The sequence below is a fragment of the Pogona vitticeps genome, chromosome 4 (assembly GCF_051106095.1).
Source record: "Pogona vitticeps strain Pit_001003342236 chromosome 4, PviZW2.1, whole genome shotgun sequence".
Taxonomy (NCBI): Eukaryota; Metazoa; Chordata; class Lepidosauria; order Squamata; family Agamidae; genus Pogona; species Pogona vitticeps.
In genome coordinates this window covers 119,503,296-119,530,245 of record NC_135786.1, presented here as the reverse complement: position 1 = coordinate 119,530,245, position 26,950 = coordinate 119,503,296, and the positions used below count along the sequence as shown (strand labels likewise).

General features: G+C 39.7%; 1 protein-coding gene across 4 annotated transcripts in view; it reads left to right on the top strand.

The window, feature by feature from the left end:
* BRINP2 (BMP/retinoic acid inducible neural specific 2) overlaps positions 1 to 26,950 on the top strand; it is a 195,682-nt gene that overhangs the window by 100,218 nt on the left and 68,514 nt on the right. For all 4 annotated transcript variants that reach the window (XM_020815123.3, XM_072998200.2, XM_078392389.1 and 1 more), the window contains one exon: positions 24,868 to 24,973. In XM_020815123.3, the coding sequence (XP_020670782.2) occupies positions 24,868 to 24,973 (106 nt within the window). The remainder of the gene's footprint in view (positions 1 to 24,867; positions 24,974 to 26,950) is intronic.

The window sequence follows — 26,950 nt, the reverse complement described above, 5'->3', positions numbered from 1 at the left end:
TCAAGAGCTGGCCCGGTAACCTCTGCCCCCGCATGCACGTTGAAATCACCCAAGACCAGAAGCCTTGGGGATCCCAACAGTGCCGCGGAGACAAAGTCGGCCAGCTCCGGAAGGGAAATCGCTGGGTTACAGGGAGCGCGATAACACAGCAAAATCCCAATTCCATCCCTGGCCCCAACCGACACGTGGAGTGCCTCTAGACCCGGCCTTACCACCGAGGAGTGTCTGGTAACCTGTAAGCTGGGTTTATACACAATGGCTACTCCCCCCCCGCCCCTCCCGTCTACCCTGGTGCTGGACGGCATAACCGGGCGGACAGATGAGAGCCAGGGGAGGACCCCCCTCCCCGCCAATCCACGTCTCGGTTATGCTTGTCAGGTCTGCGTCCTCCTCCAGGATAAGGTCACAAATTACCTGGGATTTCTTGCACACAGACCTGGCATTCAACAGCAGCAGGGATAGAGTGGAAGGCTGGCTGAACTGGTTACCTCGATATTGGGCGTTGGTCACAGTCTCAGAACAATGAACAGCCTTCAAACATCTGTTCCTTGTTCTTCTAACACGAGTAGGGACTGCGCCGACGCTATACCTCCCATTACCCGTAGTCACAGAGATCTTAAAAGGCCCCTCGCTGGGGGGGCAGGCCTTCCAATCCATATCAGGGAGAAAAAAGGGAAAAGGAACAAAGAAAAGAAGAAAAGGGGGAAAAGTAAGAGAGAAAAAAACAATTGAGAAATAAATACAAAATCAAAATATCAAAATTAACAGAAAATGGTGCAATCAAATTATATAAATTACTTAATAAGCATATAATAAAAATGCATAACCCAATTGTAATATAAACTTAATACCAATTAAATTAAAGGATTACATATTAACAATAAAAGGAAAAGGGAAAGGGAAAAAACAATTATAAAAATCCCACAGTGATTGTCCCCCAACATATATTTCTGAACTGTCCTCCTTTACTATGTAATCTTGTCCTTTTTGATGTTAATCGTCCTGGTGGTATTAATGGTGGTGTTGGTATACGAGTCTTAGAGCAAGAGCAGGGCTCCCAGATCTTAATGGTGGATACAGCGTCCACAAAGAAACTCATAGAATCAGAGTCACTACTGCCAAAGCTGGAAGGAAGCCTGCCATTGTCCAACCTTGAGAGCCAGCTGTGATAACTTCGTCATTGAGGCACCAAAAACAGATTGAGGAGAGGGAAGGTGAAGAAAGGGTTACTCTCCGGGTGTTAAACATGGCGCAGCGTTCCAACGCTCCTCGCAGACACCCTCAGCAACCACAGTTTCCAGGCATACAGTCCAGACCTACTGCAGCAGTCTCTAGTCCCCAGTTCACAGAAACTCCTCTAAGTTACCTCCAGATGAAACAGGGTTAGTCGGAGTCTCTGCAAAGGTGCCTCCAGATGGAAATAAAGCTGAAGCGATAGACTCTGAGCACTGACGAGCAGTCTAGAAGCAACCCCCGCCTTCTGAGCTCCGGCTCCGCCTGACTCAGCTCACCCCGTTTGCTCTTGTGTCGGTCGGCTGATATAGCTCTCTCTCTCCGCGGCCCTCTCTCACTCCACAGGGGATTTCCAAGCTTCCAAGCTCCCTCTCAGTGCCGTAAATAAGGGAGGGAGGGAGACAGTTCAGAAGGGGGAAGTAATTTAAATTTGAAAAGAACAAAGACAGGCAGAAAAGTGTGAGGGAAAAGAAAGGAAAGTAGGAAAAACAAACCGGGGCTGCGGGAGTAAAATCACTATCCATGTGCCACCGGCGCCATCTTGGGGAATTTGAAGAAATTTTAATATCCCATTAATCTTTAAATTATTTTCTTTGCATCAACTTTGCATCCCTCTCTCCAGATTTTCTGCCGCTCTATGAATGATGAGATTGATAGAAGATTCTTTTTTCTATATATAGGAATTGTCTTCTCCAGGGGTAATCATAAGCAATTAGTTGTAAAATTATATCTCACCCAATAATAACACTGATGTTGAATAGCTGATTGTTGCTCCTCTTATTGCCATCTGCTGACAACTTGGCAAGCTTCCTAGCTGTTTGTTTCTGCCTGTTGGCTGATTGGGGAGTTTCCTGGATCAAACAGGGATGACCGCCGTCCCCCCTGTGATCAACAGGCTTCCTCCCCCAGTTCACCACCTCTTCGGGGTGGTTTCGACATCCTGGGGTGTCCCAAACAGGTCAGAATTCAACTCAGGAGACAGAGCTCCATCCTCCTGCTGCTGTCTCATCATGGCGTCAAGCCGGTCCCTCATGTTTACGTCTGTTTCTCATCTTTTCCGTCACTGCCATGTGGATGCAAGTCGTGTTATCCTCAAACACTTTTATTGCATTACATGCTTCAACCCTTAGATCTTGGATCATTTGTCTATACCATATTATTTCTGAGCACAATTCTGACAAAGCAGCAAATTCAGCCTCAGCTGTTGAAGTAGCGATGGAACTTTGTTTTATAGATTTCTGCCCTACCAACACATTTGCAAATAACACTGTGAATCCAGACATTGATTTTTCTATCAGTTTCATTATTTTCCCAATCACTGTCTACACAGGCCATCAATTTTAATTCTTTTGAAGGTTTTATTACCAGGCATCTGACACTTGTTCCATTCAAGTACCTAAACACATGTCTACTCAATATATTTACTGCTGCTCCAATGTCTGGCCTAGTCCAGTTTACTAAGTACATTAGGCTGCCAATCGCAGATTGATAAATTTCCTGATTTTCAAATTCTTTGCTTTCTGCTTCAGACTTTTGAAAATCCATAACCACAGGGGTCTGTATACTTTTGCTCTCTTGCATATTGTACTTTTCCAACATTTGTTCAATTTTCATCTTTTGGCTTAATACAAAACCTTTATTTTGTTTCTGTATTTGCACCCCTAAATAATTTTATATTGGGGCTAAGTTTTTCAGTTTAAATTCTTTCTACAACTGCTTCTCAAACAAGTCTATTTGGCTCTTATCCTTCATCATAAAACATTTGTCAACATACGCCAAAATGATATTTAGCTCATTTGCACACCCCTTTGTATACAGACATGGATGAGCCAGACTATTTCTATAATTTAGTTTTTCTAATGCTAAATGTAAAATGTATTCGCGAAGGCTTTCACGGCCGGGATCTAACGGTTGTTGTGGGTTCTTTGGGCTCTTTGGCCATGTTCTGAAGGTTGTTCTTCCTAATGTTTCACCAGTCAACTGTTTTAAAGTCGCAAAGGAATTGTTACAATCTTGTGTCCACTCAATCTCAACAGATCTCGGTCTCCTTACTAGTCTTTTCAGTGGCAACACCAATTTACTGTAGTCAGCAATGTATTCTTTGAAATGGTCAACCAATCTTAGAAATGCAAGGATCTGTTCTCTTTCAGTAGGTATGGGCTTTCACTCTGAGATACTCAGGTAGAGAATAACTAGGCCCAATCCAGTATTTTAGGTAAGGCATTCTCCCTTCAAACCAAATTTTATTTATTTATTTATTTATTGCATTTATATGCCGCCCATCTAGACATAGTTTACTCTTTTGAATTTTCAACCCCACACAACGCATCCTGCGAAGTACTGTCTCTATGTGTCTTACATGTGTCCCGGGGTCAGAACTATGAATTACAATTTGATTTACATAAGCAAATGCGAAATACAAGTCTTCAATCAACTCATTAACAAATCTCTGAAAAGTAAGACAGATATTTTTCAATCCAGGTGACATTTTTCTAAGACGGAAATTTCCCATAGAACAAGCGAATGATGTATAGCGATGGTCTTCCTCCCTGATTAAGATCTGATAAGCACCTGCTTGGATCCATAATGTAGACAAACAATCAGCGTTAGCAACCATGTCTGCTAATATCTCCACGTTAGGTGTAGGAACACTGTCTGATTCGGTGAGCTGGTTCAATTGGCTGAAATCTATTTCCACACTAATGTCAGTTGAATCTTCACTTGGCAAAACCAAAATCGAATGGTAGGAAGGTGATTGACATGGTTCAATCACTCGATCATGAATCAGTTTTCCAATAGCTTTAGTCACAATGTTGACATTAGTCCCGTCTGTGTAATTAGGGTTAGGAACAACAGTCAAGTTACCCTTGATTTTAATAACGTGCTCAACCATGCTAGATTCTCCAGGCAAATTAGAAAAAACTCTTGGGTAATGAGCTAACACTGTCTCAAGCAACTCCTCTGGGCTAATCTTTATATCTGCTTCATCTTCCTCACTTTCTTCCTCATCCTCATCACTCATAACTTCCACAACAGGTGAAATGTTGGGGATATTCTGACCCAGAAAAGCTAGAAAGTGATTTATTGATGGGATTTGTAGTTATGAAGTTAGCCTAAAAGAATCCATTTTGGTCTCTGTGTGTGCTTGAAAGTGGAAAATTCCAAAAGGCAGTTTTGCTTCACAGAAACTGGCCAGGCTGACCGTTCTCTGGTTACCTTAGTAACATAGGCCTGGAAAGGGGGATGAGAAAGACATAACATTCCAGGTGCTTAGAATGATAACAACTTGAGTTCTCATGAGAAGATGGGGTGGGACAAGTTACTTTTTTCCTTACCCCTGATTGGTTGTTAGCTGTGAAGAAGAAGGCGGGAGTAAATGGCAGAAGGAGAGAGAAAGTGAACATGGAGGACGGTTGAAAGACACAGAAGGGACTTATTTCTGTTTGATGGTTTTTAGCAGAGTGCTTTTCCTAATGGACTAATGGATTTTGGATTTTCCAGAAGATTGGTATGTTCTTGATTGGACTATGGACAATGGGATTTACAGTATTATTTTAAGATGTAGATTTTTGCTTAAGTAGAGGGGTAGCTTGCCTTTCCCAATTTCTTTAGTTAGTAAGTTTGTTATGTTTGTTTGTTCTAGCAGGAGTCCAGTTTCTTATCTAACTGGATGAGATGGAAATGTGTACATATGCTTAGCTTTTGCATAAACTTTATTCTTTCAGAACTTTATTTTTCTAATAAAACAAAATATACTTAAGATCTGGAGTTAGTCTTCTTGAATAGAACAAATGCTACAATTACCTAATTTGGTTTACCTAATTAGTTATTCTTTACAAGGCCACAGAAAAGTAACGCTACCTTGGGTCCATTATATTCCTGAGTGCTAGGAAAATTCAATGTCCCTAGAGCTCATGTGTATATCTTGGCTCTCAAAGAAATCGGGTCAGACTTGGTGAATGAGGGGAGGTACTGCCTTGGGTAAAGCTCATGGACCCGGTTTTGCCTGTTTAAGGAGTTTCCTCACTCAGAATCCTCTCTGTCCCATAGCAAACAGTTTCCCAGGGAACTGGCTTTGCTCACATCTGTGGCCGGCATCTTCAGAGGACAGCACTCTGTGCTCTGGTGTAGTTGGCTTGGGAGTGCAGTATTTATGGCTGTGAGATAGACTTTTGTCTTTTTCGGGAGATGGGTGATTAGTGTGTCTTGTTCTGGGTGTATTGTTGTGCTAAGGAGAAGAGATTATCTGTCACTGTGGTTGATGGGTGTCATTAGCTGGTCTTTTGTGTGTAGTGATCCTCTGTCCTTGCGGCTGGGTAGAGTTTGTTGACCTTTTGCACACTGTATTTTTGAGAGCTGGGAGCCAAGTTTTGTTGAGCTTCACACTTTCCTCTTTTTTGTTGAAGTTCTGCTGGTGCTTGTGGATTTCAATGGCTTCCCTGTGCAGTCTGACGTAATGATTGCTGGTGTTGTCCAGTAGTTCAGTATTTTGAAATAGAATTTCATGTCCAATTTGTTTTAGGGCATGTTCAGCTACTACCGATTTTTCTGGTTTTAGTCTGCAGTGTCTCTCATGTTCTTTGACTCTGGTGTGGATGCTTTGTTTTGTGGTTCCAATATATACCTGGTCACAACTGCAAGGTATCCGGTATACTCCTGCAGTGGTGAGGGGGTCCAAAAAACCCACAACAACCACAGCTAAATGTAAACATTGGTTCCAGTCTCTAGCTGATTGTCTTAACACATAAATGGCCTTATTCAGTCAATAAACAATTCCTGGTTTTGAGCCTTCAAAGCCAGGTGCCTGTGCCATATACAGTTCCTCCTTTAAACCAACATTCAAATATGCAGTTGTTATGTCAAATTGATTTATGATATAATTTCTGGACGCTGCCAGAGTTAAAGCCACCCTCATAGTTTCTGCCTTTACTGTGGGTGAGAACACCTCATCATAGTGTACATGTTTCTTTTGTGTATAACCTTGAGCCACCAACCTCACTTTGTATCTGAAATCCCCATTGTTCAGTAATTTTCTTTTGAAAACCCATTTGCTGCCAATTACCTTATGCTCTGGTGGCAGCCTAGTCTCTGTGAAAATTTTGTGTTCATCCATTGACCTCATTTCTTCTCTCGTGGCCTCCTGCCATTTCTTTTTCTCTTCTTCTGGACGTAACATTACTTCCTCAAAGCTTTTGGGCTCCTGGTAAACATAGCATACCTTAATTTCCCCTACATCAAACCTTGTAGGAGGAATACCTTTGTTAACCCTCTCAGATCTCCTGGGGATTTGTGGCTCTACCTTAATTTCTACCTCACTTTCTGCCTCACTACACTGTCCATCATCCTCTTCTTCTTCTGATGTGCTCCGGCTCATGCTCTCTTCAGCCTCTTCTCTTGGCTCTAACTGCCTTTCCTCACTTCTTCCTATGTCTGTGATAGGGATGTAAACTTGAGAGTTAGCATGAACCCTATCCCAATTCTCATGTTCACAGAAACTTGCAGACCTTGAGATTACCACATCCCTGTTTCCATCTAGGAAACAATATGCTTTTGACACTGAAATAGATTTGCTAGTCTTTAATATGTCACCATGTTTTTCATTTTCTTTTTGTTATAAATATCTATGCTTTAAGACAGTAAATTGCAGGTGCATGGTGGCACAGCTGTGTTATTGTTCAGGAGAGCAAATCAGCATTCTTTAAGGCAATTCTAAAAATGGGGGCTGTGAGTTATTGGTCCCATAAATGAGATCAAAAACCACGAAACAGGAAAATCCAGGCTCCATTCACTCCCATTCAAAGTTAACTGCTTGAGTCAACACAGTTCCCGGGACATGAACTCTTGGCAGCCTGCATTTAAAGTCTGTTTCGATTTTATTAAAAAGAAACCATCTTTACTGTTTAATGACTCAATTTTGGTAACGTAAGCCAAATTAATTATCTATAGGGAAACTGTTCTGTTCAAAGGACTAGAAAGGCCAATTATTAAACAACATAAGTTTATTTAAGAGAACAAAGAAAACATTTCTCTACAGTTTCATTTCTAAGCAACAGCATAACTGTTCAGCACCTTCTATAAAAATTAACTAGTAAACAAAACAAAAACTAAACTATAAACTAAGGTAAACAAACGATATTCTTACGCAGTCCATATTGTTGAATTAGGTTCCTTCGCTTGGATCAAAGAAATGCAACGCCATGTTTTCAGAATCCCAAAACTCTCTTCTCACCCCTCGAGTTACTTTTTCCAACCTCTTGTAAATTTCTCCAACCTGCCCCCTCCTGACATACTCAACCAATCACGAAGGCAAGAATTAGCATAGGGCACGCCTTACTTTCCCACCAACACCAAAGAATTGTTTATCATTCAGGTTAGAGATATTTTGACTCTGCCGTGTTTTCCTCTTCAGCTGCAGCGATAAGAAAAGCTGAAAATAACTACTAGTAATTTTCCAGAACTTAGCCTGTGTCAGACTCAAAATGGATTCCTCTATGGTTAAGACATGACTACATAACCCATCTCTAATTAGAAAAATACATTTCATCACACACCCCCGCTAAATTTCTTCTAAATTCAGAACAGTTATTCTGAGCTAATTTGAAGTAAATTGATAAAACAACTAGAAGTAAATGATTATATATGGATTATAACAAACAATAACAGCAATACAATCTTTTGGCACACCATTCAGATACACAAAAAGGAAGCAAGCACGTTAGTGTATTAGCCACAGTAACTACTCCAACCGTCTTCCATCTTCTTTAGCGGTCAGGAACATCTGGATCTTCACAGTACATCCTGGAAAGTCCATCTGCCACCACATTTAGCTTTCCAGGTATATGTTGAACTTCAAAATCAAAATCCTGTAATGCTAAACTCCATCTTAACAATTTTTGGTTCTGAGACTTCATCTTTTGTAACCAGACTAAGGCTCTATGATCCGTTTGGAGTGTAAATTTACGCCCCCATAGATAAGGTCTTAAAAGATTAAGAGACCAATATATAGAAAGAGCCTCTTTTTCATGGATTGCATAATGTCTCTCTCTTTCCAAGAGCTTTCTAGAGAAGTATGAGATAGGATATAGATTCCCATCCTCCCCTTGCTGTAACAAAATAGCTCCTAATCCAAATTCTGAAGCATCGGTTTGCAAAATGAAAGGCTTATCAAAATCAGGTGATTTCAGTATAGGGGCATGAATAATCTTCGCTTTTAAGGCCTCAAAAGCCCCTTGGCACTCGGGGGTCCAATTAACTTTGACAGGCTGTCTCTTCTTAGTTAGCTCTGTCAGAGGTGTAGCCAATTCACTGAAATCAGGGATGAATTTCCTGTAATAGCCAACTACACCTAAAAATGAACGCACTTGTTTCTTGGTTTTTGGAATAGGCCAATCATTGATAGCTTGAACTTTGGCTTGCAGAGTATGAATTTCACCTTGACCAACCAAATGACCCAAATATGTGACTTTCCCTTTCATCCATTGACATTTACTAGCTTTGACAGTAAGGCCAGCTTGATGAATTCTAGACAACACAGTTTCAACATGAGACATATGAGAGTCAAAATCAGAACTGAAAATAGCAACATCATCAAGATAAGCACTAGCAAAAGGTAGACCTTTTAAAACTTTATCTATCATTCTCTGAAATGATGCTCCTGCGTTTTTCAATCCAAATGGTAGCCTTTTGAATCTAAAAGTGCCTACATGAGTGATAAAAGCGGTCTTATCTCGTGAATTTTCGGCTAAATCCAGCTGCCAGTAAGCATTCTTTAAGTCAATTATGCTGATAAAATTTGCCTTGGCCAATTTTTCAATTAAATGATCCATTCTAGGCAATGGATAAGGATCTGAAACAGTAACACTGTTTAACTTCCTGTAATCAACACAGAACCTTATCTCATCAAGAATCTTGCCAGTAGAATCTTTTTTCGAAACCAGAACCACTGGAGATGAGTATGGGGATGATGACTCCTCAATTACATCCAGAGATAACATCTTTTGTATCTCTTGTTCAATCCGTAGAGCATGATCACCAACTGCTCTGTATGGACTAGACCGAATTGGCTGATTATCGGTAGTGATAATTTCATGACTGACCAAATTTGTGTAACCTGGCTTATCTGAAAAAACATCTTGATATTTTTCTAGGATTTGGTACAGCTTTCCCTTCTGGAGTGAGGTACCTGTCAAAACAAGGTTGTCAGACCAATTACCAGCATCTTCTAATTCAGCTAGCATATCTACAGGCTCATATTCAGACTGATAACAAGCAACCTTATATTGCAAAACCATTGCAGTTCTGTCTTTATACAATTTCAACCTATTGACATGGTAACTTACAGGCTTTTTATCAGAATTTAACATTTTTACTAAATAATTGTTATTCCCCAGTTTCTGTACCACTTCCCCTGGACCTTCCCAGCCAACCTCTAATTTAGAAGGTCTAAGGGGGTTTAAAACAAGAACCAAATCTCCCACATCAAATTCCCTGTGTCTGGAATGTCTGTCATGATAGAGTTTCTGGGTTGATTGAGCATTTAGCAAATTGTCCTTAGCCAAATCTTGCACAGCTAACAGTTTTTCTTGCAGATTTCTGACAAAATCAGCAACTGGAACTGTGCTGCTTTTCACCACACCTTCCCAATCAGATTTCAGGAAATCCAAAGGTCCTTGTAGATTCCTCCCAAATACCACTTCACTTGGAGAGAAACCACCAAGAGAAGTGTGAGCAGAACTTCGATAAGCAAATAAAACAAATGGTAACAGATCGTCCCAAATGTTACCATACACCTGTACCATGGTCTTGATCATCCTCAGTAAGGTTTGTTGACCTCTCTCAATTAACCCATGACTTTCAGGATGATAGGCGGAGCTAAATTTTATTTCTATTCCACTAAGTTCACAAATTTTGTCCATTAAGGTGCTACGAAACGCCCCCGCCTGATCACAAATTATCTGAGATGGTACTCCAATACGTGAGCACAAGTCTATGATGATGCGTGCGATGGTGGAAGCTCTTAGATTACTCAACGCATAGGCCTCGATCCAACGACTAGCTTGGCAGATGAAAGAGATGATGTATTTCTTCTTAGACTTAGTTGGAACAAAAGGTCCCATGACATCCATTTGCAAACATTGGAAAACTTGATCAGGTATTTCCATTAAGAGCATTTCAGACTTCGTTTTATCGGTCTGATAACCGGTTCTTTGGCAATAGTCACATGAACTGACATAGTCCTTCACATTTTTGTTAATACCAGGCCAATAAAAATGCTGAGAAATTCTTTTTAAAGTTTTTTGCACACCTTGGTGACCACTAGATGGATTGTCATGAGCTAATTCAAGAATCCTCAGTCTGTATTCCTGTGGTACTACCAGCTGTCGTGTGGGTTGCATGTTCAAGTGTGATTTGGGATGATATTCTCTATACAAAAGTCCATTCTGGCCCCACACAAAGTTAACTTGCTGTGTTATTGGGTTTTGAGCATAGTCATCTGCTTGTGCTCTCAAGGAAGCTAGTGAGGGATCAGTCATTTGCTTCACTTTAAACTCAGCTGACCCCATAGGCACTGATTCCTCTATTTCCACTTCTGTATTAGCTGCATTATCTTGTTCTGCCACTAGATGTTGCTGCTGGTCTAAGTTTGTAGTAGGGACAGCTTCATCAGAAACACTCCCAGTCTCTGCTTTTTGGGTTTGGGAACGGGTGACCACTTTAACATCAGGACCTTCCTGACTCTGCTTAAAATTCAAATAGGTGAGGTCATTTCCCAACAAGAAGTCAGGTTTCCCCTCATGAGTGAGGCAAAGTTTAGTACCACGCCAATTTTTGAACGATAATTCCACAAACGCGAGAGGAATATGTTGTTCTCCCGCCTCTCCTGAACCATAGGTCCTAATGGGTAACCTTAAATTGTCCAAAATCAGTTCTGGGTGCAAAAATTTTCGGGATATGGAAGAAAGTTCAGCACCAGAATCACTGTAAGCATTTAGAACCACCTGTTCTTTATCAGTATACAAAATCACCTCCTCAGAATAAGTCTTCATAGCCCATTCTTTCTGAGACTCAGGGATCACGCAATCCGGGTCCATCAGGGTATACTTTTTCCCCTGTGGAGACTGTCTTATAGCTCCTGCTTGTTCTCCTCCACGAACATCTAATATTTGAGGCACATAGTAATTTACCGCTGCCTGTCTATCACTGGCTAGTGAAGCGGTAGTACTCCCACTGGGTTGATTCTGTCTAGGCACTGTGCCCATGACAGTCTGGCTTTGAGTTGGTACTTGTTGACTCTCTGGGGTGTTAGGGCTTACCAGAGATACTTTGGGTGTGCCTCCCTTGGATTTGCGTGGCGCAGGTACTGGTGTCCTAACATCTGACTTTCTAGCTTGGCTAGGGGGTCCTTGAGATAGTCCACAGTCCTTTTGTAGATGAGGGCCACCGCATTTAAAACAAGCAAAAGTGGGTCTGCTTTGATTTGGAGCTAAACTCCTGCGCTGATCAGTTGAAGTCTGCCTATACTCTTGATGGTAAGGCTTTTTAAAGTCAGGCTGGCTTTGTCTCTTAGGTGCCTCTGCTCTAGGCGCCTCTGCTCTGGCTCTAGGCGCTGGTTCAGGCTTTCTAAACGATAACAATTCGTCAGTCCTCAGCGCAAGGGATTGGAGGTCTTTAAATTCTTTCTCTAGTAAAGAACTCCTCAACTCTAAAGGGACCAAGTTCATAAATTGCTCCATGAATAATGCCTTCCTCATATCTGCTACAGATCTGATTTTCAAAGAGTCCAGCCATTGGTCTCCTAAAAATTCCAGCCTGTCAGCTAAAGCTGCATAACTCTCATTAGGCAGTTTTTTGATTTTCCTAAAATTCTGCCTCAATAGCTCTTTTGTATAACCAAATCGCTGTTTAATAACCCAAACTAATTCAGACCAATCATAATCTTCCTCAGCCACTTTGGCTACTATTGTGGCTAGTTGACCGCAAATTTGTGAACGAAGGAGTTTGACAAACCAGTCTCTAGGTATCTCCAAATCTTGGCAAGATTGCTCGAAATTCTTAAGGAAGCTCAACACACAATCGCCCTCCTGGTATCTAGGTAGACTTCCCCTATCCACACTGGCTATAGAGTCTTTAATTGCCTGTTTAGCCTTTCTCTTTTCCTGCAGCTCTTGCACTTTTTGCTCTCTGCACTTATTCTTCACTTTCTCAGCCTGATTCAAAGTGTTAACAAACTCCTTTTGGGATCTCACTAGATCTGCAACCAGCTGGGTCAATTCCTCAGACGCTGGCATCGGTGTGGGTGGATTTCGCCCCCCCGCACCAGACGGATTCTCACCAACGGCTTCCTCTGTAGGTCGGGGATGTTGCTCCTCCGCTCGCCCTCTGGAATTTCTCCGGCTTGGAATAGGCAGTGGGTCAAACTCCTGGGGGTACCCAGCCATTTGTAAATCCAATTGGTCTTCTTCAACCGAATCTTCCACAATTGATTGTTCCCCCTCCGATTCCTCCATCAACAACCTCAATTCGCTGGATGTTTTCCTCCGGCCAGTTCTCCTCTCAGTAACATGCTGAGCCATGCTGACTGCTTGCAGCCGCTGAGCTGTAAACCTCCCACTGTTTCGGCAATCAATTACCGCCAGCCATAAAACTGCCCTGACAGCCCTGATAAGGTGCTGTGCCTTAGCTGTGCCTAGCAACGAAAAAGGTTACTTTAGAAATTTACACCTAGTCCTTTAACAGAATCCGCCCCCACAACTGACCCTTTTCAGCCAGGGCTTCAGATGAAAAGAAATAGAGCAGAGAGAAAAAAAAATATTTAACCAGTTAGCAGGACAACCCACGCTGTGTTGCTGCCTTGTTTCAAACTGAAAGCAGTCCGTGCCTGACCCTCAGCTTCAATTTACCACAGCATCTGGATAAATCCAAAGCAAACTGTGTGTAAAGAGAAAGCCTGGGCGTAACACTACTGAAATCAGGCTGCAAATCAGGCCCGTGGATCGTAACACCGCGCCACCATGTGAGTTATTGGTCCCATAAATGAGATCAAAAACCACGAAACAGGAAAATCCAGGCTCCATTCACTCCCATTCGAAGTTAACTGCTTGAGTCAACACAGTTCCCGGGACATGAACTCTTGGCAGCCTGCATTTAAAGTCTGTTTCGATTTTATTAAAAAGAAACCATCTTTACTGTTTAATGACTCAATTTTGGTAACGTAAGCCAAATTAATTATCTATAGGGAAACTGTTCTGTTCAAAGGACTAGAAAGGCCAATTATTAAACAACATAAGTTTATTTAAGAGAACAAAGAAAACATTTCTCTACAGTTTCATTTCTAAGCAACAGCATAACTGTTCAGCACCTTCTATAAAAATTAACTAGTAAACAAAACAAAAACTAAACTATAAACTAAGGTAAACAAACGATATTCTTACGCAGTCCATATTGTTGAATTAGGTTCCTTCGCTTGGATCAAAGAAATGCAACGCCATGTTTTCAGAATCCCAAAACTCTCTTCTCACCCCTCGAGTTACTTTTTCCAACCTCTTGTAAATTTCTCCAACCTGCCCCCTCCTGACATACTCAACCAATCACGAAGGCAAGAATTAGCATAGGGCACGCCTTACTTTCCCACCAACACCAAAGAATTGTTTATCATTCAGGTTAGAGATATTTTGACTCTGCCGTGTTTTCCTCTCCAGCTGCAGCGATAAGAAAAGCTGAAAATAACTACTAGTAATTTTCCAGAACTTAGCCTGTGTCAGACTCAAAATGGATTCCTCTATGGTTAAGACATGACTACATAACCCATCTCTAATTAGAAAAGTACATTTCATCACAGGGGCAGCCCCCCAAAAATTAAAACTTTGAAATTGGACTTTGGATCAGCCCCAAATTGGGCAGAGATGTAGCAGATAATCTACACTTGCTCTGTACCAAATTTGGGGAGATTTAGTAAAGGGTTTTTGAGTTAAGATTTTTTAAAAGTAAAACTATTCTCCCCCTCCATGAAGACACAAGTGACCTTAGGTGCCCCCAGATTTGAAATAGCTGATACAAATTGAAAATACTTAATCTTGCTTATCTTGAAAGGGAATGATTGTTCCCACCAGCTTTTATTTTATTTTGAAAGAATCTAGACTAAAAGGGCTGAAATATTGATTCTCATAGGCATTTCAAATGGGAAACACATCCACTGTTTTAAAAGATTGAACATATATTGAACAGGCTTACCACCAAGAGCATTCCAAAGCATGTACATTGTTGCAGCTTCATGGGCTGGGAAGGGAGACATTTGGAGAGCAATGGTCACAGAAACAGTCAAAAGACAGATTTTCTTTGAAGAGTAAAACAAAAACAAAACAGTCTAGCTTTAAAGAAAGCAGTTCAGTGACAGTCCTCCAGAAAGGGGGACATTTTGCTATGTATCTCCATGGATTTAGCATGCAACTTTGTATGGCATATTCAAAATATTTCTGCATTACAAAAACTCCAAACATGTGCCATCAAGTCACTTCTGATGATTAACTATATGAGTTAATGATCTCCAAAAAGTCACATCTTTAATGGCTCTGCTCAGATATTGCAAACCAACATCTCATGTTCTTTCTTTCTTCTGCCCCCTGTCCTTAGCAACATTGTGTTTTCCATTAAGTTCTGCTCAAGTCTTGGAAACTAGCAGATGTGGCTTCCTTTATTGAACCAATCAGTCTCATATTAGGTCTTCCTCTCTTTATACTTCTCCCTTCTCAGCACTCTTGTCTTTTCTGGTCAGTTTTGGATTTTCATTATGCTGTATGTGTATGGTAGGATAGCCTCAATTTACTAGTTTTTCTTGTGAGAGTTCAGGCTTGACTTGATTGAGCACCCACTTTTATGCCTTTCTGCCTATCTATTCTATTGGCAAAATTCTAGTCCAACATCTATTTATTTTTTTTATTTATTTTATTTCTATCCCGCCTATCTGGTCGTACTAGACCACTCTAGGCGGCTTACAACAAGCAACAACAACATAATTTTAAAACGTTACAATTTAAGAGAGATAGAAATTAAAAACATCATGTCTCAAATGAGTTTATTTCTGTCCCTGTCCTTTTTCACTGTCTTTCTTCCCATAGAATGGATTATTTTAGCCTTGGTTTACAGTGATAATCATTGCTGATGCCAACTTCTCCTTTAAAATATAAATCATCTTTTGGGAATCTTTTGGGAAACTTATGCACAATATATTTATAGAGGGGTGTTTTTTTTTTTTTTTTTTTTTTTTTTTTGTTTTGTTTTGTTTTGTTTTGTTCAAAGGAGCTTTTTTTCTTCTGGAGCCCTACCCCAAGGAAAGGGTTTGAAAATTGGAATATATATTTCTAGTCTGCATTCTGCAGAGTGGTCATGGCAATATTAGTTTACCTGAGAAGTGAAAGGGTGTGTATGTTTCTCCATTGTATGTGTTGCACTTACTCACACCTTTGCTTCACCATTTCATTTTCCAAAAATAGGCTTTTGTTATGGAATGACTACAGCCACATCCCAGCTGTTCTTGCTTCTGTTTTCTACCAGCAACCATAATACAGATCATGTGCTCGTCTTCTGGGATCCTCTAGCACAGAGTAGTTCTAATTGAGGCAAGTTTATGTTGGAGTTTCCAGTAGTTTATGTATAGTTAAGCTTCCATTTTATAAAGACAGGAACTTCATTTTTCAAAAAGTCTCCATTTATTAATGTGAGATATTGTGCTTCTGTATCCATGATTCAAAGCACCAGGGAATGGCCTGATACTGCTGCACAAGATCATGCCTGCATTGCCAGCAAGAAAAAGGACATCAAGCTTTACATAGCAAAGGGCAGTCTGAATGTTGACAACACCAATGGCAGCAGTCGAGATGGTCTACTACCATTCACAAAGTGACACCAAGCAAGAGAAAATATCTGAAGTTGGGATTTTAACTGATTAACCACTTCTCATTCCAAAGCAAGGCAATTGCCAGGGATTTTTTTAAAATTTATTTTTAACAAGGGGTGACAGAAAGGAAAAAGGGAATTGAGGTTAAGGGGAAAAGGAGAAACAATAACATGCTAACATCCATTCTATACATATTGCCATATCAAAATTCCAAATTGCTCTTTTTACTATTTTCTGCCTTCCAGATTTAAGTTCTCATTTCACTGTATGCTCTTCATACGATGTCTATTGACTCAATCCATTTATAGAATAAATCCCATCTTTCAGTTGCCTTTTGTAAAGGACAGTCCTTCATCACTTCTGATTTCCGCTGTTTCCCTTATCTTCTCTATAAGATCTTCTTGTTTCGGTACCGTCGAACTTTTCCAATTTTTGGCATATAAAATTCTGGCTGCAGTGACTATGTATATAACTACATACTCCTTTGTCTTATCTATGTTATCAGGTATCATACTCAATAAAAACTGTTCTGGGGTTAATGGCACCTTACAGAGCATTATTTGTTGCAACACAGCATGTACTCTTTTCCAATACTGTTTCGCTACCCTACATGACCACCACATATAATAGCTTCCCACATGTGCTTCACATTTCCAACACACATTTGATACATCTGTATACATCTTTGACAATTCTTCTGGAGTCATATGCCACCTGGAAAACATCTTATATATATTCTCCTTAAAATTAGCCGACCTTGTAAGCTTTATATTATTTTGCCATATGTTCAACCATTGATCAGTATCAATATTATGCCCTATGTTTTGTGCCCACTTAATCATACATTCTTTAACCATTTCATTGGCATTTTGATTTCTAACAGATAGTTATACATTTTCTTAACTATTTTGTCTTTTGAACCTGGTAAAAGCTTATCAAACATCGTTTGTTCTGAGTAGAAACCTTCTATTTTGTCTTTTATATATCTAGATTCCAGCTGTGCTCTGGACCACCAATCTATGTAAATATTCTGTGACTCTAGCTCTTCTTTGGACCTTAATTCACCATCCTTTTTAAATAAATCCTGATATCTTAAAAGTTTTGCTTTTATCATGAGATTAGGTTGTGTAAAGGCCTCTATAGGCGATACCCATATAGGTGTTTTTTGATAAATTTGTTGTACAGTGGTGCCTCGCTTAACGGGCGCCCCATTTAACGATGAATCCACATAGCGACGATTTTTTGCGATCGTTTTTGCAATCGCATTGCAATGTTTTTAATGGGAAAATATCGCTTTGCGATGATCGGTAAGCTGTTTTGCTTACCGATTTTCACATAGCAACGATTTTCCAACAGCTGATCGGCGCTTCCAAAATGGCCGCCAGGTAAAAAATGGCCACCCGCTGTGTTTTGGCGCCGATTCCTCGCTTACCGGGCAGTGAAAATGGCCGCCGTATGGAGGATTTTCACTTAAAGGTGAGTTTTTTGGCCATAGGAACACATTAAACGGGTTTTAATGCATTCCTATGGGCTTTTTATTTTCGCATAGCGACAAATCCGTATAGCAATGATTTTTGCTGCACAGATTATCGTCGCTATGCGGGGCACCACTGTATAATCTTTCTCCACATGCCAAATAATGTTCTTCTTATCATGTGTACATTAAAATGCTTTTGCTCTTTATCCTTTTTATACCATAGATAAGCATGCCAGCCTAGCTGTCAATCATGTCCTTCCAAGTTGAGTACTCTATCATTTTCCAGAGTTATCCATTCTTTTATCCAATCTAAAATACAAGATCTATAATACAGAACCCAATCTGGAAGACCAAAGCCAGCCCTCTGTTTGGCATCTTGCATTGCTTTAATTTTAATTATTGGTTTTTTGCCTTGTCATACAAATCTCATGATTATCTTATTAAGTTCTTGGGGAAAAGGTCTGTTTTAATATGATAGGGATTGTCTGAAATAAGAATAAAACTTTTGGCAAGACATTCATTTTAATCGTTGCAATCCTTCCCAACAGCGATAGTTGTAGTTTATCCCATTTCTCCAAATTGTTCTGTATCTCCTTCATCAATTTCATATAACTGTCTTTAAATAGTGTACTCATCTTCTTTGTAATTTGGATCCCTAAATATCGAATTCTCTTTTCCTCTTGGAAGTTCGTCTTCTCTACTAACTTCTGCCGTTCTTGTTCTCTTATATTTTTAGTAAGTATTTTTGTTTTCTTTTGGTTTATTCTTATTCCTGCCATATCACCAAAGTTTTTCAATCTATTGAATGCACTGGATCTTCTAGTATAACGACTAAGTCATCTGCAAAAGCCTGAAATTTGTAATTTTGGCCTTTTTCAATCCTTTCAATTCCTTTTTATCTCTGATTTGTTTGGTTAATATTTCTAGAGTCAAAATTAATAGTAGTGGAGAGAGTGGACACCCCTGTCTGGTACCTTTCTGCATTTGTATTTCTTTCGACAGCTCGCCGTTAATTCTCACTTTTGCCTTTTGTTGAGTATATATTGCTTTAATTAGCTTCAAAAATCTTTCTCCAACTTGCAGTGTTTCCAGCAAATACAACATAAAATTCGAATTAAGATTATCGAAGGCTTTCTCCGCATCCAAGACTATCATGGCCATCTGTTTCTCCAGGTGTGCTTCATAATATTCCAGGGAGTTTAGGACTATCCTTATATTATTTTTCATCTGCCTTTTTGGAAGAAACCCAGACTGATCTTGATGTATTAACTGAATTAAAATTATTTGCATTCTGGTTGCCAGTATGGTCACATATATTTTATAATCCACATTCAACAATGAAATCGGTCTATAATTTTGAATTTCTTTACCTTCCGTATTTTCCTTGTGGATAAGGGAGATTATCGCTTCAGTCCATGTTGTTGGTATTTTCCCCTTTTCTTCGACACATTCTAAAAGCTTCTTAAATGGCTTAAGTAATACCTCTTCCCATTCTTTATAATATTCCGCTGGTAATCCATCTGGGTCTGGTGCTTTCCCCCTTTTTTTGAGAGCTTCTGTAATTTCTGCATATGTTAAGGGCTCATTTAGGAACTGAACTTATTCTTTAGTCAAATTCATTTTGTTGTGTTTCCATATATATTCTTTCTGAGCTTCTTTGTCAGCTTCTTTTTTCTTATATAGCTTCCGATAGAAGTCCTCATCAATCTTTTTTATTTCTTCCTGTTTAAATTTGTCCACTTCTTTTTCATCTTTCAAAGTTTGTATTATTGTCTTCTCCTTCTCTTTCCTTAATTTATATGCTAGCTATCTTCCCAGTTTATTTGCGTTCTCAAAAAAAAATTGCTTTGCAAATTTAAACTTCCTTGCAGTTTCTTCGGTGAGTAATATATTTATCTGGTGTTGCATACCTTTTATCCTCTCTTTCAATTCTGTATTTGTTGGGTTTTGTTTCAACTGCCTCTCTTCTGAAGCTAATCTGTTTTCCAAAATCTCATATTTTTCTGTCTTTCTCTTTTTTGTTTTGCTGCAAATCTTATACTATTCCTCTAAAGAATGCCTTACTTGCCTCCCAGACCATAAACATTGACATATCTGTTCTCATATTCTTTTTAAAAAAGAAATCAATTTCTTCTCTTGCTTGTTTCTTGAAATCTTCATTTTTTAAGTGGAATGTGTTAAGCTTCCAATTAAATTCTCTTGGTCTGCTACCTACTTGTAATGAGATTGGGTTATGGTCTGCAAATGTATTAGGTAAAATGTCTATTTGTTCCAATTCTTTCATTAAGCTTGTTGATATCCAGCATGTATCAATTCTTGACCATGATTTGTGTCTGTTAGAGTAAAAGGTATACGTAATCTCTTGTCCTTGGATTACATGTTCTCCACGTATCTGTAATATTTATTTCTTCTGCCAATTGTAAAAAATTTCTTGAAATTGTGCTTCTCTTCTTTTTACTTATTTTTTCTGATTTTGTGTCAAGTTCTTTATCAAAGATGGCATTAAAATCTCCAATTACACAGTAGTAATCATAATCTTTGTTTGCAAATTCTGGTTGCAGTTGTTTAAAGAAGTTTTCCTGATTTCCATTTGGTGCGTAAATATTAACAATTTGCAATTTCTTTGATTCTCTTTGGATTTCCACCATTAATATCCTTCCGTTGTCTGATGCAAAAATCAAGTTTGGCTCTAATTCTTTCTTAATATAGATAGCTACACTTTTCTTCTTTTTACTCACGTCCGAAGTTGCAAATAATTTTCCTAACCTTGGCCATTCTAACAGTTTCAAGTATTTTCTTTTCACATGAGTTTCTTGGATGCATATAATGTCAGATTTCTGTTTCTGCAATTGTAAAAAGATCTTTTTCCGCTTTTGGGGTGAGTTTAGGCCATTTACATTTACTGAAAAAATCTTCATTTGTTTTCTAGACATCTTGATGTAGATTACTATCCTTTTGCTTTTTCTTCATCATGCTTCTAGTACATCTTGGCTCCCTTGCTTCCTTTTCTCCTGATTCAGTGTCTGATTCTGGTTGTGGTAATTGTGTTGGCTTCTCTCGAGGTCTTTCTTCTGGTTTCTTCTCCTTCTCTCCATCACTGGGTATTTTCCAATTCTTCTCGTTTTTTCCATAAAATCTTGTTCTTTCATCGAGTATGTTATATTATATCTCTGTCGGTCAATCCGAAAGAATAAACCTTCTGGTGTTAGCCATCTATATGAGATTCCATTTTGTTGGAGTAGCTGTGCCAGAGAGGAATATTCCTTTCTTCTCTGTCTCACTTGCCATGGAATTTGTTTTAAGACGTTAATTTTCTTATCTTCTATTATCAATTGTTTATCTTGTGACGCCCTTAAAATCTTATCTCTGATTGTCTTCTTCGTGAATCTCAGATGAACTTCTTTGGGTAACTTATTTTTTCTAACATACGCTGTACTCACTCTGAAGGATGCTTCCAGACATTGGCGGAGTTTCGCTACATCCATCTCTATTTCTGGCGCCAAGGCTTCACTCATTAATGTCTCTAAATCTTCACCTTCCTTTTCTGGTACATTTTGAAATCTTAACATCTTATTTGCTTTCTCCATCTCCAGCATTATTAGCCTGTCTTCACATTGCCTTTGATTTCTCTGTGTCAGCCGTACTGTTTCTTCAGTTCTGTCCAGCCTGGCCTCCGTACTTTTCACTTTTTCTTCTACGTCTTGTATTTTTGTTTTAATTTCTTTTACCTGTTGCTTTGTTTCCGTCAAATCTGCCTTCATCTCCTTCATTTGGTCTGTTATTTGAGTCAGACGCTCATTTATTTGTTGAAGTCCTGTAATCAATAGGTTTTGCATAGTGCTTTGCCACTCTTTATCTGATTTTTCTGATTCCCGAGAAGTTAGTTTTCCTAGCGCTGATGTTTGAGCAGGGGAGGTTCCAGGTGTTTGGGGTTTAGGTTTCTTTGCAGCCATTATGGTTCACTATGCAACCAAAGTACAAGCCTACTATCAACCACCTCACCTAGGCCTTCCTCAGATCTTTATCCAATATTACAGTATATGAGTCAGTTTTTAAACTAGCACTTTAAATTACAACCTTAATACATGTTCCTTCGTATTCAGAGACTTAACATCATTGCTGTACTCACCCACTGCTTTTAAGTTGCCCATGTAGTCCATCAAGAGAAATCCAAGCTAGACAGAATTCCGAAGACACAAGAATCAATATTCCACGGTTCCCAGTATTATTCCAAAAGCCAAGTTGAAGGTAGAAAACAATCCCCTGCCTTTGCCATCGATGTTTTCACATTTCCGTTCTTAATACAGAGTTCTAGCATCCCAGGGGCTTTTTACCAGACAATTAAATGTACTAGGGAAAAATACAAGCCAGGTACAATCCCACAAGCATAAGAGTCAATGTTCCACAATTCCCAGTATTATTTCAAAAGCCAAGTTGGAGCTAGAAAAAAAAAAAAAAGAAAAACCTTGCCTTCCCCACCTCGATGTTTTCACAATTCCGTTTTTACTACAAAGTTCTTAATCCCAAAGGCTTATTTTTTAAAAAGTCAATTAAATGTACTAAAGTTGGCGTTGGCATTCCGCTTTCTTCCAGTAGGTGTTGTTAAAATAATCCAATACAAAGTCTGTCCAAGACACTGTAAATCCACTGTAAATCCGATCCACAGCTCCAGTCCTGCTTTCCAATCGCTCCCTCCAGTCTACAGCCATAGCCTCCAAGGGAGGGGGGCTTCTCCCCCGCCAAGATAAGATATAGTCCCAAAACTGGTACTCAATCTGCTGTTAAAAACTCTGTCAGATTCTTTATAACATCAACACAAGCTCTGTCCGCAATTGCTTAATTCATCAAGAAGTTTTCCCAGGGACAGCTTTATTTTCTTTGCTATGACTTTGACCTTGGACCGGTCTGCCAAAAGCTTAGTTTCATTTTCAGATAGAACGCCAGCAGAGCCGGTAATCAAGATTCACCGCTTCTATACTCTTTTCGGTCCTTATCTTTTTACCAGTTCATTTTAGCTTAAGGGCTTCAATTTTGTTTATTGTTAACAGTTTTTAACTGTATTTCTTCATTCCCCTTTTTCCCAGGGATAAATCGGGGTTACTCACTGCTAATCACCACCAAGATGCCGTCCTGTTCCAGTCCTTGCTTCGTGATTCTCTTCAGAGGGAGAAAAAGACTAGCCGCCGCCCCTCTTTCCTTCCTCCGACGCACACTCACAGCCCAGAAGAGCCTCTCCTGGCCCCTCCTGACCCTTGTTGTCACTAAGGGTCTCTAGACTGGTCGGTTTTCAGCTTTTCCCGGGAGCTCTTGCCCCCGAGTGCTGCTGAACACCACAGTGCCAAGCCCCGCCTCCCGGCAATTGCCAGGGATTTTTCAACAAGTATGAGTGGTAGTGAATACTCACATTCATAATCTGGAAGTTTTTTGAAAAACTGAATATTAATTATAGGCAAAGTACTCTGGGCATTTAGCTTCTCTTAGCCAACCAAGACAGAGGAGTTATTTATACATAACACTCAAAGATTAGGAATCAAAAGCGGACCAAAAATGGGCAAAAAATGGAATGTTTCTCTAAAGTTGGTGTTAAAAACAAATATCAATATAGTTTAAGGATAGGGAGGAGGCTTTGACTTTAATGAGAACATCATAGGATGCTCAACCTCTTTTCTACAGGATGGTTTTTCTATGTGAAGTCAACTTCATCTTGCCCTTTCAACTGCATTTCTACTTTCAGGGCGGGGGAAAGAAACTCTAAAAGTACAATTTAGAGCAGACAAAGGACCCATAGAAAAAGGGCCTCCCTATGTACTTCAGGATTATTTCATAGTGAAGCACATTCTAACTTGAAATGTCTGGTTTTCCTTATGGCACATTACATGTTGGCCTTCTAGCCCATTTCTCCCAGGAATCCCAAAGTTTGGACTGCAAAAATATCATGTTGCCTGTCCAATTTTACAAAGGAATATTTTATTGTCCTATTTGATTTCCGCTGAAACCTTTGGCCTCTCACAAATGATTGTGGCAAAAATTGAAGTAGTAAACAGAAGAAATGAGCTGGTGAATGAAGGTGGTGGTGGAAGGGAAATGAGAAAGACACAGGTCTTCTTTCTTCAGGGTTTTTTTTTTAGGGAACTTGTTTCTGTGGGATTGAGTGAAGACTGGCAGCAAGGTTGAAAATCCTCTATAGTATATTTAAGTCACAATGGAACTAGAAATGAAGCCATCTACTTTAGGAGTCTTTGTTCTGGTTTATTGATACCTCCTAACAACCTCCTTGGATAAAGAGAAGAGGGAGATCTGAGCAGTACAAACAGTGACAACTGGTGACTAGAGATGGGAATGAATCAGAAAAATGTGCTTCATTGGGATTCATCCCTCAACAAAGGGATGAAGTGATTAAGCACCAAATTTTGGCAACAAATCAACACATTTTCATCAATTTGTTGTTAAAACACAATGTCCTCCCAAAGAGTTGATCGGCTGGACATTGACATGCAAGCTGTCTGTGGGAAGGCAAATCCTGATTTCAGTTCCTGCAGCCAACCTGCTTGTCAATGACTTGACCATCAGCTGATCAACAAGATATTGAGAAACAAACTGGCTGCAGAAGGGAAACTGGCTTCAGCCTAACAAGCAGACTGGCTGTGGGAAGGCAAACTCTGTTTCCATTCCTCAGCCAGCCTTCATGAAGGAATGAATAAAAATGGGTAAATATTCATCCCTTCAAATTTATCACGGTCTCCAGACTTGGTGAATACGAAGGGAAGAATATCTCAAGAATCAGAGATATTTCATTTCTTTATTCGTCCCCATGTCTACTGGTGACTCTTCAGATGTTTTCAAACAAATGCTCCCATCATTTTATACCATTGCCCAAGCTCTTCTCCTGGCAAAAGCTGAACATGTTGAAAGGGCCTCATGTTGTCTGACCTCTTTGGGTCAGAGCAAGATAGCCACTTAGATCCTACCTATCTGCCCAAAGGAATTCCTATAGAGAATTACCTGGGGCAAGGGAAGAAAGGAGCATCCATGAGGGAGGAGTTTCATCCCAGTATGACGGAAAGAGTATACTATTGAGAAGACGAGTTTTCCCCATAAAAGCCAGCTGGGCAAGAACTTGAGGATTAGGGCCAGAATGGTACCTTCTGAGGCAGTAGTGGTGGTACTGGGCCCTTCCAGCTATCACAGCATGACTTGTGGAAGGGCAATGAGCATGCTTTCCCTTCCCATGTTTATAATAAAAGTGTACTTTTCTCTTGCTTAGGTTACTGAAACCAGGACAGGGCCACTTGGCTGCAGTAACTATGACAACCTGGATTCTGTGAGCTCTGTTCTTGTTCAGAGCCCAGAAAACAAAGTTCAACTACTTGGTAAGGCTGTTTTCAATTCATTTGCCTAGTGCTGCTTCTGTGTTAGTCACTGAGTCATATTCCAATTTCTATAAGGGGAGAAGAGGTCAGTCCTAATATATTGTTGCAAAGAATGCTGAAATTTATATCACACATGTTTTCTACTCCAGAGAAGCCAGAAGCATGGATATTGTATGGTGGGCAAGAAACACCATAAGGCTAGGTGGTCTCCCTTCTTGATATAGAATTTCACTATAAGGAGACTCCAGTAGCAAAGGCCCTCAGAATGGGAATGAATTATGGCTGCAAAAGCATAGAGCCATATATTGTGCTGCCAGCACCACACAGCATTACATAAGCCAAAAGGAAAAAATAGGATGCCCCAGACAAAAACATATAACTAGGAAACAGGAGCTAAGATCAGCACCAAATTTAGCACAGATGTAGCAGAATGTCTTCTCTTACTCTTGCCAAATTTGGGGATGTTTCACCAAAGGACTTTTGAGTTGTGAATTTTTTAAAGAGTAACACTGTTTTTACCCAGTGAAGAAATAGGTGACCAGAAATCTCCAGCCAACTGAAAACATATGAAATACATTGGTGTGGCATTCACCCTTGTGGCACCTGCGTGTTTTGCCCTCACAAAGGTTCACATTGCGTTTTCCTCTTGCTGCCAACAGTCCACAGTCCACAATATAAATGACGTTTGTCAGAACACCTGTCTTGTGAATACAAACATAACTTATTTATTGAAGTGAAGCAGATTTAATAATAGAAGTTATTCCGATAAACATTGTACACAAGCAAATCATTAACAGTTCTCTCAGCACATACTTTTCTCTTGCAAAATCATTACCGCCTTCTCTACCTATTTTCTTAACCAGCCTTATCACATTGTTCCCTCCATCTCTAACTAACCAGCCCTTACCTCTCTCTGGATCTCATCCCAATCTCTATCTGACTTCTTCTCCCACCAAACCTCATGTAGCTAATCACTCCGCCTCTCCAGTCCTCTCATAGGCTTGTGCAAATCAGCTCATGACTATGAATGCCATGAGTGACGTGGGCCGATTGTCACAATTGGGTTTTTAAAAAAAAAATACTTACTTGGGAAAAGAGTCTGTGTTAGCCACTTTTTTGTTGTTCACAATAACTGAGCCATTCATGCCTCTAAATCACACTTTTTAATTGGTGCTTTGAAACCTGAACAGCTCTGAATTTGCTGGCTTTTTAAAAACTTGTAACATTCTAAAGAAGTCACATAGCACAACGTTCTGACCAATCAGATTGTGTCTAGAGTCAGCCAGGCAGTTATATAGGGCACGTGTCATAGGTCTGACACTTTAAACCCTACCATGGCATTCAATGTGAAAAAAAGCATTTAACTCCTTCTGGCCAAACCTTTTTCACAAACCTGTGAAAATATTTTAAAAGATATTTTTAAAAATACATAACAATATTTAACATCTCACTCATTTAAACTATGTAATTTCTAAAAGGACAAGTACAAATCATTCCAAAAAGAAAAACAGGTGGGAGGCAGCAAAAAGGCTAGTGCAACTTCATAAAAAGCTCAGGGAGGACCTAAAAACAAACAAACAAAAAAGACATGTATAGGAAGTGAAAAGAAAGCCAGGTCACCAAGGAAGAGTACAGACAAGTAACAAGGAAATGCAGGGATGGCATTAAGAGAACAAAAAATTGAGAATGAACTGAAATTAGCTACAGGCACTAAAAGCAATAAAAAGCATTATTCAGGTATGTGTGCAGCAAAAGAAAAAGAAAAGAAACAGTGGCTCAGATACTCAGTGTAAATGGAAAAATGATAGCAAATGACAAAGAAAAGGCAGAGGTGCTTAATTTCTATTTTAGCTCAGTCTTTTCCCAAAGGACAGACTATGAACTACTAGACAAATGTGAAGTGCAAGTGGAGGGGAAAGGATTGCAGCTGGAGATTGATAAACATACAGTCGAGGAATACCTTACCACCTTGAACGA